The sequence below is a fragment of the Otolemur garnettii genome, unplaced genomic scaffold, assembly GCF_000181295.1.
Source record: "Otolemur garnettii isolate 467f Iridium unplaced genomic scaffold, OtoGar3 scaffold00043, whole genome shotgun sequence".
NCBI lineage: Eukaryota > Metazoa > Chordata > Mammalia > Primates > Galagidae > Otolemur > Otolemur garnettii.
Window position 1 is genome coordinate 6,488,305 of NW_003852438.1, and position 12,032 is coordinate 6,500,336.

The 12,032-nt window shown below is 54.1% G+C and overlaps 2 protein-coding genes across 2 annotated transcripts in view; one reads left to right on the plus strand and one right to left on the minus strand.

The window, feature by feature from the left end:
• Positions 1–3,698, plus strand: part of LOC100958269 (keratin, type II cuticular Hb6) — a 15,564-nt gene extending 11,866 nt beyond the window's left edge. Inside the window, exon 10 of the mRNA XM_023513570.1 lies at positions 3,670–3,698. Within this exon, the coding sequence (XP_023369338.1) occupies positions 3,670–3,698 (29 nt within the window). The remainder of the gene's footprint in view (positions 1–3,669) is intronic.
• LOC100957625 (keratin, type II cuticular Hb3) lies at positions 1,825–8,203 on the minus strand. The gene is made up of 9 exons (XM_003790403.2): positions 7,820–8,203; positions 6,061–6,269; positions 5,025–5,085; positions 4,795–4,890; positions 4,024–4,188; positions 3,637–3,762; positions 3,146–3,366; positions 2,498–2,529; positions 1,825–2,012 (listed from the first exon to the last, which is right to left on the minus strand). The coding sequence occupies exons 1-9, from the start codon at positions 8,201–8,203 to the stop codon at positions 1,825–1,827; spliced, it is 1,482 nt and encodes a 493-aa protein (XP_003790451.1).
• Positions 8,204–12,032: the final 3,829 nt, after the last annotated feature.

Genomic DNA, 12,032 nt, shown 5'->3' on the forward strand with positions numbered 1-12,032 from the left:
GATCACTCTGAGAGGGAAGTTTAGGTGTGGATAGATCACTGAGAGGGAGGTGTAGGTGTGGGTAGATCATAGGTGCTTGTTTTAGCAACTGCGTTGATGTTCTTGATGGAGCAGAGAGGAGGAGGCTCTGGCAGAGGGTTGGAAGCACTAAGTCAGCTGGAAGGTCTCTTGAGTCCAAAACACCTCTAGAACTGCCAAATGGAGGTATCTCAGAGGCTAGGAACTGGGAATGTGGGTCTGAAGCTGAGGAGGGAGGGTAGGAATCTCATTAGGACTCTGAAGTACAGATGGAGGGTTTTAACCAGGGAGGATGTTGACCATGGCTGTAACTGAAGGGATAGACTGATGTGATTTCCTTGGGAGGGGCTGTAGAGAGGTGAGAAAAGGGCCCTGGGTACTTTGATGTTCTAGGTGGTGTGCGCAGGTGAGGTGCACAGGTGAGGACATGAGCAGGGCTGCCTGGGAGATGCTAAGAGTCCGGGGATAGAGGGGAAAGGCCTGAGACTAAGGGGTTCAGGAGGTGGGAGGGAAAGAAGGTGACAGGGAGCCTTGGTGTAGAGCCTACAGGGCTGAGCCAGAGATTCCAGAGGGAGTAAGGAAAGGAGCAGGGTCCTCCAAGAACAGCGTGCTAAGATGGGCAGAAGAGACCAGGGGCTGGGGTAGGGCCAGGGTGAAGGGGACACATGAAGAAGGCCAGCGAGGAAGGGACTGGAGTGACTGACAGGGTGGGCTGCAGTCTCTGGCTTGGCTCTTCAAGGATGAAGGACTTCTCTAAGTCTCCCTCTTCAGAGCTCTTCAGGTCTGCCTGAGCAGAGGACAGGAGAGCTCAGGCCAAGAAGGGGGCAGAGGAGCCATCTCAGCCTTAGGGTTGGAACTCTGGGGCATCTAGGGGTAAGGGGGGCAGCTGGGAAAGTAAATGGATGGTGTCCTTTTACTAGCTGGGGCCTCAGGATAAGGCTGTCCGGGTGCCGGAGATGCGTGTTTGTGTATGGTGGGGATGGTGTGCTGGGCTGCAAGGGGAGGATGTCACAGGGGGTGAGGTGGGGTCCTGAGTAACACAATGTGGCCACCTGGGGGAGGCTGCTGACACTTGTGGTGGTTGCTGCCATGACACGTGTGTGTGGTGGGTGGGTGAGGGCAGAGTGAGATGGGCCAAGGCAAGGGAATGGCGGGTGTGTGGGCAGGAAGGGGACCACAATGCAACACACACAGGTCCCCACACGTGCACACGTACACATGTGCACGCACCTGCACACTAATGGTCAGCAGATCTTATGGCCTTCTGCAGTTCCTTTCATAACAAGTTTGGAGGGACAAAGCCCGAAATCACCCCGGACAGAGAAGTGTGACAAAGCAGAAGGTGCTGGGGGCTCTGTCAGCACTACCCGGTCTGGGGATGAGGGCACTATTATCCAGGTTGCAGATGGCTTGGATGACTTTAGTCCTCAGGCCACACCACTGGACTAGGGTGCTCGTCATTTGGTAGGCACCGACCGGCTCCAAGAAAGCAAGGCAACATAGTGCAGAAAGTGGGCCCCCCAGTTTATTGCAAAAGGGGAGATGAGAGGCCAGAGAGGCATGGGAAACAGTCCCTCAGCGCTTCCTCCAGGGAAGGAAGGCCCTGCTCCCTGGGTCTGTTCACAGGCAGCAGGCCCCTCTCCAGTCGGACAGAAGGAGCAGAGGAGTGGCTGATGGGAACGAGCAGGGTGGTGTATTCTCAGAACACAAAGGGTGAAGCCAGCGAGGCACTGCTGTTCTCAGCTGCGGTGGGGGCAGCGGCACGTCTGGCAGCAGAGGGGCTTCCCTGGCTCTCTCTCCAGCTCCCTAGCACCTCCCCTGGCCACAGGAGCCCCCTCCACAGGTGGTGGTGAGGGGGCAGCAGGGCGCGCACATCCCGGTGCTCACCGCCAGGTTCCCGGTGCAGGGGGCGCTGCAGACACTGCCGGTCACGGGCCGGGAGCCCGACACGCAGAGGTCGCCGCACACGACCCCACCCCGGGAGCTGCTGACACCTGTGGGAACAAGGGCAGCGTCGGAGGCCTGCCAGCCTGCTGCAGGCCATCCCACCCAGCCTTTTGCTCTGATTTGTCAACTGAGGGAAGGATGTCAAGTGCCTTCTGTTCCAGTCTGGCTCTGGGCTGAGAGTTGGGGGACCTGGTTCTGGTCTTGGTCCTGCTTTGTGACCTTGGGTAAGTGCCTTCCTCTCTAGGGGCCTCAGCTTTTTCTCCTCTAGGAGGTGGAGGTGGAGGTTATAACAACTGGCACCTGAGGTCCCTCTGCTCACTGAGTGCTTATTGCTCTTTCCCCTCCCCAACCTCATTTAGACTGAGAGGTTCTCCCTGCACCCAAGTCTCTCTTGCTGCATGACCAATCTGCTCTCCTTTACTGGGGGACTCACTGGCAACACTCCTCCTCGTGCTTCTATACACTCATAGCCAGGAAATCCTTGCTGTTGTTTAACCTAAAATTTTCCTTTTCAGGGCTTTGGGATACTTACAGACATTCACTGCTCCAACACCTTCACACAGCCTGGGTAGGGAAAAGGTGAGGAAAGGGAAGAGAAAAGAAATCAGAATAAGATCATCAAATTTCCCCTAGGGGCTAGAATGGGTCATCTTGGGGCTATAACTGGCCTATACTTCTGGCTTTGTGAAAGTTAGAAAAAGGTGCCTTTCTGGCAGTTGCTGCAAGGCCAGGGCACGCTACTTAGCAAGCCAAGTATGTGGGCTGGATTTCAGCTCTGACTTCTACTTCAGTTGGCTGCCTTTGTGCGGTGTACAGCCTGAACAATAATGCGTGCCAGACCTGGAGAGGCTCGCTCTAGGGCAGGTGACTTCTTAGAAGCAAGGCAGGGTATGAATCTAGGAAGGGCTGAGGTCGGAACTTCTTGAGGTGTTCTGAACTGAGAGGCAAGGTGCCTAGGCACTAATTCCAGAGGGCTCTGGGCTCTTTGGGATTTGAGGTATCACAGTGGCACTGGCTTTGTATGATAATGGGAGTTTATCCAAGTCCTAGTCCCCTGAGACCAGGAATCTAAAGATCCAAGAACCTGAGGGCCAGTTCTTGAAACTGAGATGGAGATAGGGACGACCCAAAGGCGAGCTTGTCTGTGCAAGTGGAGTTCCTGGGTGCAGGCTGGACCCACCTCTGCTCCTCGCCCTCCAGCAGGCGCCTGTAGGTGGCGATCTCGATGTCCAGGCCCAGCTTGGAGTTCATCACCTCCTGGTACTCCTTGAGCAGGCAGGCCATGTCCTGCTTGGCCTTCTGCAGGGCGCTCTCCAGCTCGGCCAGCTTGCAGCGAGCATCACTGAGGGCTGCCTCACCCTGCTGCTCAGACTGGGTCACAGCAGCCTCCAGCTTGGAGTTCTGTGGGTCCAGAAAAGAACAAGATTCTTTATGGTCCCGGGTCTCTCTGGATGTCTGTAGTCTCTCTACCCAGCTGGGAACACCCCAGAAACAGAGTCTCTGACCTTATTACCCTCAAGGACATGGATGTCCTTGAGTAACCAGAAAAAGTCACTCTACATATGCAAATTGGCAGGGAATACATGGTGAGATCCAGATAGGGCACATCTGGGCTCTCTGACACAGAGTAGGGCCTCAGCCTCTGTGGTCTCAGGCACAGGTGACCCATACCTGGCACTTGGCGTTCTCCACCTCGGCTGTCAGCCTCTGGATCATGCGGTTCAGCTCGTTGATCTCCTCCTTGGTGCGGCGCAGGGTCTCCCCGTGCCTGATCACCGTGGCCTTCATCTCCTCACACTGGGGGAAGCAGAGATGTTCATGAGGCTCAGGATGGGACACGTCAGCCATTCAGGACCCAGGGATTATGCAGGTTGTGCAGTGCTCAGCCTGTGCAACCACACATGGCAGTCCCGCCTTGCCACCCCAATTCCACAGAGGCAGCCTTTCTCTTACCATCCTTAGAGATTGGAATCCCCGGACTGAAGAAGCCTTTTGTAAGAGACACCTTGCATCCCTCCCACTGCCATGTGTAGGAGGCAGGTGTCCTGTGCCACTCACCTTGCTGCGGTACCAGGACTCGGCCTCGGCGCGGCTACGGCTGGCAATGTCATCATACTGGGCCTTGATCTCAGCAATGATGCAGTCCATGTTCAGGTCCCGGCTGTTGTCCATCTTGACAACCACCGAGGTGTCTGAGATGTGGGCGTGGAGAACGCGGATCTCCTGCGGGAGGTGGGGAAGGGAAAGGACAACCCAGTTATCTACTCCCCAAGGCCTGTAATCCTTTTTGCCCATCTTGCACGTTTGGAGCAGGAATCCCCCTGCCCCCATTCTTAGCTTTTGGCACAAATAAGAAATCCCTTATTGATTGGCAAACACAATCACTTCTCAAACGATTGTGTCAGACCCACGTAAGTCCAGGCTGCTTCCCTAGGGCCAAAATCTTCCAGATGCTTCTCAGGGGCCCAGACCCTATGTTGGGGCCTCTTTAAGTTCTTCTAGACTACTTTATAAGGAAGGCTACTGGCTCCCATAGAAAACCCTGAGCCAGAGAAATGGGTTCAAGGCTGTCTGATACTTTGTGTGGCCTATGCTATACTCCATTTCAAGGCACAGCTTTCCTGGAGCTTGGCCCTTTCTAAATTTGGCCCTTTTTCATTGTCTGTTCCTCTGCCTCCCTGCTCCTTCCCTTGCGTTGCTCCCCTCTAACCCTGTGCTTTGGGTCTGGGTGCACATGTCAGCTGGCCTGCTTCATGCTGTGTGGTCTGGGCAGGGGCGCAGGGATCCCATCAGAGGGTCTGTGCCCACTATGGCCGAGAGCTCCCTCACCTCCTCGTACAGTCGCCTCAGGAAGTCGATCTCCTGGGTCAGGGCCTCCACGTTGGCCTCCAGGTCTGACTTGCGCAGGTAGGCACAGTCCACATCCTGTATGTGGCAGCAAGGGGCTGTGAGGCCATTTCTCTTAGGGTGCTCTGGGGACCTGGCTGCTGTGTGGCAGAGCAGCAAGATTGGGTGGCTGGGGTCTGGGGGCAGGTTTGGGGTGGGTTGGCTTCACTTACCTTCTTTAGAGCCACGAACTCATTCTCTGCTGTGGCCCGAAGTGCAACTTCTTCTTCGTACCTGAGGTGAGTGGGAAGAACAGGAGCATGTCTAAATGGCTCTTGACCTTGGCGGTGAGCACGTGTACAAACAAACCTGTATCCTAGACCTCCCTTGCTCATCCTTTGCCTCCAAATGACGTGGGTAGCCCTGGGAAGCAGTCAGGATGCACCGTCAGACCTGCCGGGGTGTGCTGAGGAACTGACGGCCCACTCCTGCTCTTTGGCAGAGGTAGGAGGGCAGGATCTGGACACTGGTGTATGTATGTGTGTGTGTGTGTTGTGTGTGGCTGGAGGAGTGGGAGGCATCTGTTTTTCTCACTAGGTCTCCATCTTTTTTCTTCTGAGCACCCCACCCCCAATTTGCTGACAGTAGGATACTCTCTCTGTCACCGGGCTTCTGCTCCATGGGGGGCAGCTTGGAGATGGAGGGCTGGATGTGGGTCTGGGGAGGCCATGGCTGAGAGTGATACTGGAGGAGGAGCAGACTCATTTTGAGTACCCAGTGTGATTCTTTGTACCTGTGTCACACTTTGTCACTGAGGCTCTGGGTCTCGGACTGTGTCCTGTCTGCCTCCTAATACACTGTAGGTCCCACGAGGACAGGGACTGTGCATACTTTGTCCTAGATCACTGACGGGCACATGGCAGGTGCTCAGTAAGTGTAAGTTGAGTGAAAGAGGAAACTTAAGAAGAAGAATGTCCAGAATTTTGAGGGCTGGACTCAAAGGGTCAGACAATATGAATTTTTCTGAGGGGTCTAGTGGATGGAGAAAGGTGGACAGCGTCATTTCCCTGATCTGCTCATGGGAAGGCAAGGTGAGCCTCTATCCCCCAGAGGGCCAGGACCCACCAAGAAATCTCTGTGCCTGGAGGAAGGGCAGAGAGTGTAGGCTCGTCCCTGTTCTCAGGCAGCGATCCCTATCACAGGTTGACATTCCCCTGGGCGGGGAGCTTCCCTAAACCCTTTCCTGAGCTGATCCCTTCCAGCACTCACCTTTTCTTGTAGCCCTCCAGCACCTCCTGCACGTGGTTGAGCTCCGCCGCCAGCCTCCCACTGTCGGCCTCCACACACTCGGCCTCCCGCCTCAGCGTCTCCACATAGCCCTCGAACAGCGGTTCCAGGTTGCTCTCGCAGCACTCGCGGTTCTGGTAGAACTGCCACTTGGTCTCTAGCAGCTTGTTCTGCTGCTCCAGGAAGCGCACCTGCCGCCCAGAGGCAGAGTCTGAGAATCCCTTCTTGCAGGATCAGAGGGCAAGAGAGGGGTCCCAGCACCAGTCTGTGATAGCCCCCCATCTCTCTGATCCAGAGTCTTCCTTGGACTCTCAGGAGTCACACCAGAGCTTCATCAGTTCACCACCTGGAAGTCCTTCCTGAGAGCTAACGTCCAACTCTTCTAAGGTAGTCTACCTTGTGTCATGGAAAATGCTTAAACCCTGCTGGGTCTAGACTCTGCTGCCACTTGTTAACTGTGTGCACAACCTCCCCCTCTGCAGAGTGTGGAGGTTAATGCTCAACTCACTATGAGGATTAAATGAGCCCAGAACAGAAGGTCGCTACCATGCTGAACAGCTACTGCATAGGGCAGGGTGTGATTGTCAGGGTGTAAATGAACAGGTTGACTTTTTAGATAGGCAGATTGTAAAATTTGAAAAATAAAACATGTGCCAATTATTCAAACTTAACAACAATGATGCAACTTGAATAATCGTCACCTGGGATTTTGGTGCCGGAATGCCGCACCCCAATCCCCTCATTTAACAGATGAGGAATTGGAAGCCAGAAAGGTTCCTGATGGCATGAGATCTCACAATGGCAGAGGAAGAGCTGAAGAACTGATCTTTGGCCCCATAGTGGTCTTCTCTCCCTGTGATAATTAGAGACTATTTGGCCCCAAGGGAAATTTCATAGCTATAGCCTGCCTCAAGGCTGGCCCACTTGTGCTCAGAGCAGCCCTCTGTCTCATAACTTTGCTACACCTGTGGTAAGTCCTTTTTATGCAGTCTTTGGTCTCTCATGTTGTTAGGAGTTCCAGATTTGGGGGAAGTCCTTTTTATCAGGTACCTCTGTGGTGTGACTTCTCTCTTGAGGTTGGCTCTGGAGAGCACTTTCCAGCCCCAGAACTGCTTCTGGGTTGGACCCTTCTCCTGGCCCCTAATATTACATGGTGGCTGTCTGGCTTCAGTGGAGACTGAGTCTGCAGATGGCTTTAACTGAGTCTCAGACACGTGCTGCTTGCCTCCCATAAAACCCATGAGGATGGGACCATGTCTATTTCTCCCCCTGGACCCTGCACCCCAGGCACAGTGGCTTGGACAAACTACTTTGGCCCCTGCTCAGTGGTCCAGTCACCATGTGGTATAGAAACTGCTCTGTGAGAACCACAAGCTCCTCTTCTAGGCAGTCTTGTAGGATCTCACTTCCCAGTGCTGCCCTTGACATAGGATACACCTCCTTGCCATATAAACAGTTATTTGGCTTCAAATGCACAGAGCACCCATGCAGTGGCCCTTCGCTCATAAGGCAGTTTTATCTCTCAGCACTAAAGGCCCAGTTCTGCTTCTGTGGTTATGGTTTATCTCTCCCTTCAGACTGGCAGCTCCCATTCGTATCTTTCTGTCTGTGCCCTGGAAGTACCTTTTGCTTTGGCCTAGGAGCTTGCGTGAACAAGTGCTCCCTTCTGACCCCTGTCAGCACCCAGCCTGAGTCCTAAACACCAATAGGCGTTCAGGAAGGGCGTGATCCAGGCACCCACCTTGTCAATGAAGGCGGCAAACCTGCTGTTGAGGCACTTGATCTGCTCCTTCTCCTCATGCTTGACGCACTGGGCGTTGGGGTCGATCTCTAGGTTGAGGGGCGTGAGGAGGGTCTCGTTGACTGACACGGTGGTGATGCAGGGGGCACTGGGCCCGCACACGCCACCTGAGCGGTATCCAAAGCTGCGACCGCAGGAGCCTGCGCGGAAGCCCCCACAGACACTGTGGCTGCTGAAGGTCCCTGGGAGGCCACGGTAGCAGGAGATGCCGCGGTAGGGGGTGGCTGAGATGCAGCAGCGGCCGGGTCGGGGCCGGCAGGCTGAGATGCAACTGAAGTTTCCAGGGCGGAATCCACAGCCCATGGAGTTGAAGCCACAAGTCATGATGGAGGTAAGGAGATGTCTGAACAGTGGAGAAGTGGGCAGAGGACGGAGCCTTAGGCCCGTGCTTGTGGCAGGCCCTTTTATGTGCCCAGAGCACCTGGCATTCAAAGGGGCAGCAAAGAGACAATAGCTGCATTTTATTGGCTTGGCATCACTGGCCTCTGAAGCTCCAACCCTGCTTGCTTCTTGAGTGTGGCTGTGTCACTAATCCCTGGTCATAGGCCCCGTTTCATCTTCAAAGCCCTTTACAAGTTTCCTCATTGCCTCTGCCCCTCCCATTGGCACTGGTGTGGAAAAGGCAGAGGGGCTCCTGAATCATTGGTCAGACTCCACATTCCGAGTGCAGGGAATGGGTGCAGTCACCTGGGGTGGAGCTTGATCTCTGAATCCTTTCCTGGAAGGGGGCAGAGCTGTGCCATGGGCCTGCCCCTGGGGTGGAATAGCTGGTCTGTCCCAAGAAAGGGGCTACGTCCCAAATACCCTCATGTCCTAGGCTTCCTTGTCTCCCCGCTATCTTGAAGGCAGTTTTCTTTCCTCTTGGTCAGGATCAGCCTTTCCTATCCCATTCCTGCTCAGAGCATGGCCAGGGATGGGAGTGGGGAAGGAGATTTTGGTTGGGATGGGACATGGTCTCTGCATTTTGGGTGTTTCTAGTGTAGGGCCAGCTGGCACAAGGAAGAACTGAGTCAGAGCATTCAGGACAGGACAAAGGCCATTTGTCAGAGTTCTGGGCACAGGGATTGGGAACAGGGAGTATGAGCAGTCCTCAGAGCTGCAGGGATCAGCAGGGAGATGCCTCAGGGGAGACGGAGTGGGAAGTTGGGTTTGAGGAGGGTTGGGGTCGTGTGGTACCAGGTGGAGAGGGGTTGAGGAAGGAGTCCAGCTCTGATTTGTGGATGAGACTTTGTGTCTTCATTCAAAAAATACTGAGTACACAAACCGCTGTGCAGGGTTCTGGGAATACAGTGGGTCGGGAGCCAGAGAGAGGCAGGCGCACAAGGACACTGGCTCCTGGCCCGTGGGAAGGGCCAGAAGTGGCAGGTGGAGGGCAAGCCCCTCCACCATCCAGGCTGAGGAGCAGAGGTCTGTGGGGGGCGAGGGGAGGGATCTTTCAGGCTCCCTGCAAGGAGCTCAGCAGTGGAGTCCTGGTGTGTTCACTAGCAGGAAGGATGAAAAAGACTGTAAATGGCGGGTCACTGGGGTCCTCACATGGGATCACTTCCTCCCCTCAGAAGACCAACGGGGTGGTTATGGGCTCATGTGGCTGTCCTTAAGCCCAGCTCTCTTAATTTGGCCCCTCATCCCTTTGGGCCAGGACAGAAGCTCTGAGGGACAGGACCGTGCGAGGAGGTCTCCCTAACCCAAGGCTCTGAGCCCATAAACCCTCCCAAACACGTGTCTCTTGACTGCCTTTGAGGGTGACTCCTTTGATGGACCTGTTTCCTGACCTGGCCACAGCAAAACACTGGCTAAAAATAACCCTCCACTCATCCTATAGGGGCCCTCACCTTTTGCCCTCCCCACTCCCTCTTGGGGTGAGTGGGCCAGTTATATCCCAGAATAGGGGTTTGGGAGTGACAGAAGAGGGGCCCATCTTTTGGGGAGCCTGGGGGAGGGCAGGTGAAGGTGCTGTAGAAATGTGCTGGGAGCTGGACATCTGCTAGAAAGGACTCTCCTAGCCCTTCCCCAGGGCACTATGGACAGGCTTCCATAGAGTCTTGTGTCTGGGGTGGGATCACAGGCTGTGGACTGTGGGATAGGGGCTTCTGGTGTGAGAGACACACCTGGGGGGCATAGCCTTAGGGCTGGAGGGTGGCTGATTGTAGCTGAGTGGCTGGTGGGATTTTTGGAGCACCTTTAGGGAAGCTGGGCTGGCTGGTCCTTTCAGGCTAAGCCTTTGCTGGGTTGACCATTTGCTGGATGTCTAAGAGCCGGGTATTTCTGTCCTCTCTTCTCCACCCAGACTGGAACTGGTGAGCATGTGGAAGGTTTTCCATATGCGTCCAGTGATTGTGTGGGGGTGAACTCTTGGTGAAATGCTGAGAGCTACAGGGCAGTGGCTCCTCTGTCAAGCATTTCTCCGTCCCATCCTGGTGACTGCACCACCGTCCTCTGACCTGGCTCATCTGTCTCACTTGTCTCACCCCAGCAGGCTTGGCACCCTTTCACAGAGGGGCTCTTTGGGGTGGGGGAGTCATGGCAGTGGCCACCTCTGTCCCATGGGAGCTGAGGAGAGCCTGGACCCTGGAGGAGAAAAGACATGGTTTGAAGCCCAGCCAAGCCTCTTACTAGCTTTGTGCAGTGGCACAGGTGTGTTTCCCCGTTTCCTTACTTGTGAAATTTAAGTGACAGTCCACATCCTGCTGGGGGCTGGGAGGACTTGAGTAAGTGTCTGGTGGGGGAAGTGCCACCCTCACCCCACTCTGTGCTAGTGAGGTGACTGGGTCTGGGATGAATGCAGCCAGCAGGCCTTGCAAAAGGACAGTGTACATGGTGACAAACCAAGCGCCATCCCTGGGTATGCAGAAAATAGCCTGACAGTTTTACAAGGCAATCATCGCCACCTCAGAAAGCCTTAATTAGAGCACCTGTTCATAAATGGCCCCGAACAAAGAGAACTGCTGACCAGGAGCCCCTTGAAAACAGACTCAGATGGGAAGCTGGTGAAGGGCCAGGCTGCTTGCTCCTGCCAGGGCTCCAGGCTGTGATTGGTTCCTGCCCTCACCGTGGGCCTATAAAGGGCCTGGTGAGGCCACAGGCTGTTTGAGCCACCAAGGCCTGTGTGCTCTGCCTGCACCTCACACAGCTGGCCAGAGATCACCAGGAGGGGGGACATATCCTATTGATCTGGGCCTGGGACTCCTGCCTGTCTCCCTGGGGCTGTGGCCACCACCTCGCCTTCTTCCCAGATGTGTTTTTCTGGTGGCTGCCCACCTGTCTGCCTGGCTTCTGAACCGTCTATGTTCCTACTTTAGCCATTTGTTCCTGCCTTAGTAGCCACTGGCCTTATAATTTTTTGTTCCTTAATGTATTTTGATAAACAGCTCTGTGATGAACATTAGTTAATACAACTTTGGGCACATCTCCACTAATTTCCTTAAATCCCTGGAGGTGGAGTTGTCGGGTTGGAGGGGACCATCCTGGCCCTCAGTGGCTGTGGAAGTGGCATTTCCGTGGGGAGGCTGCCCCAGGAGAGTAGGATTGGGAGTCAAGAAATGTGGATGCAAACTCTATTTCTGACACTGTGTGACAAGTTAGCTAATCCCTTGTTTCCTCTCTGTAAAAAGAGGATTCTAATATTGGCCTTCTGGGCTCTGTAAGAATGAGATGGGGGGTGTATGTCAGCCCATAGCAAGCATCCCATCAGAGAGGGTTGGACATAAAACTTGGCTATGAAAAATCATACAAGAAAATCTGATTAAATGGAATTAAACCATATTCGAGAATATAGCATTTTTTAAATTAAATCATAGCTGTGTGCATTAATGCAGTCATGGGGTACAGTGTGCTGGTTTTATATACAATTTGAAATATTTTCATCCAGCTGGTTAACATAGCCTTCATGGCATTTTCTTAGTTATTGTGTTAAGACATTTATATTCTACATTTAGAAAGATTCACATGTGCCCTTATAAGATGCACCACAGGCGTGGTCCCACGAATCACCCTCCCTCCGCCTATCCTCCCCCCTCCCCTCCCCTCCCTCTCCCCTTTTCTTAGATTCTTGGGCTATAATTGGGTTATAGCTTTCATATGAAAGCTATAAATTAGTTTCATAGTAGGGCTGAGTACATTGGATACTTTTTCTTCCATTCTTGAGATACTTTGC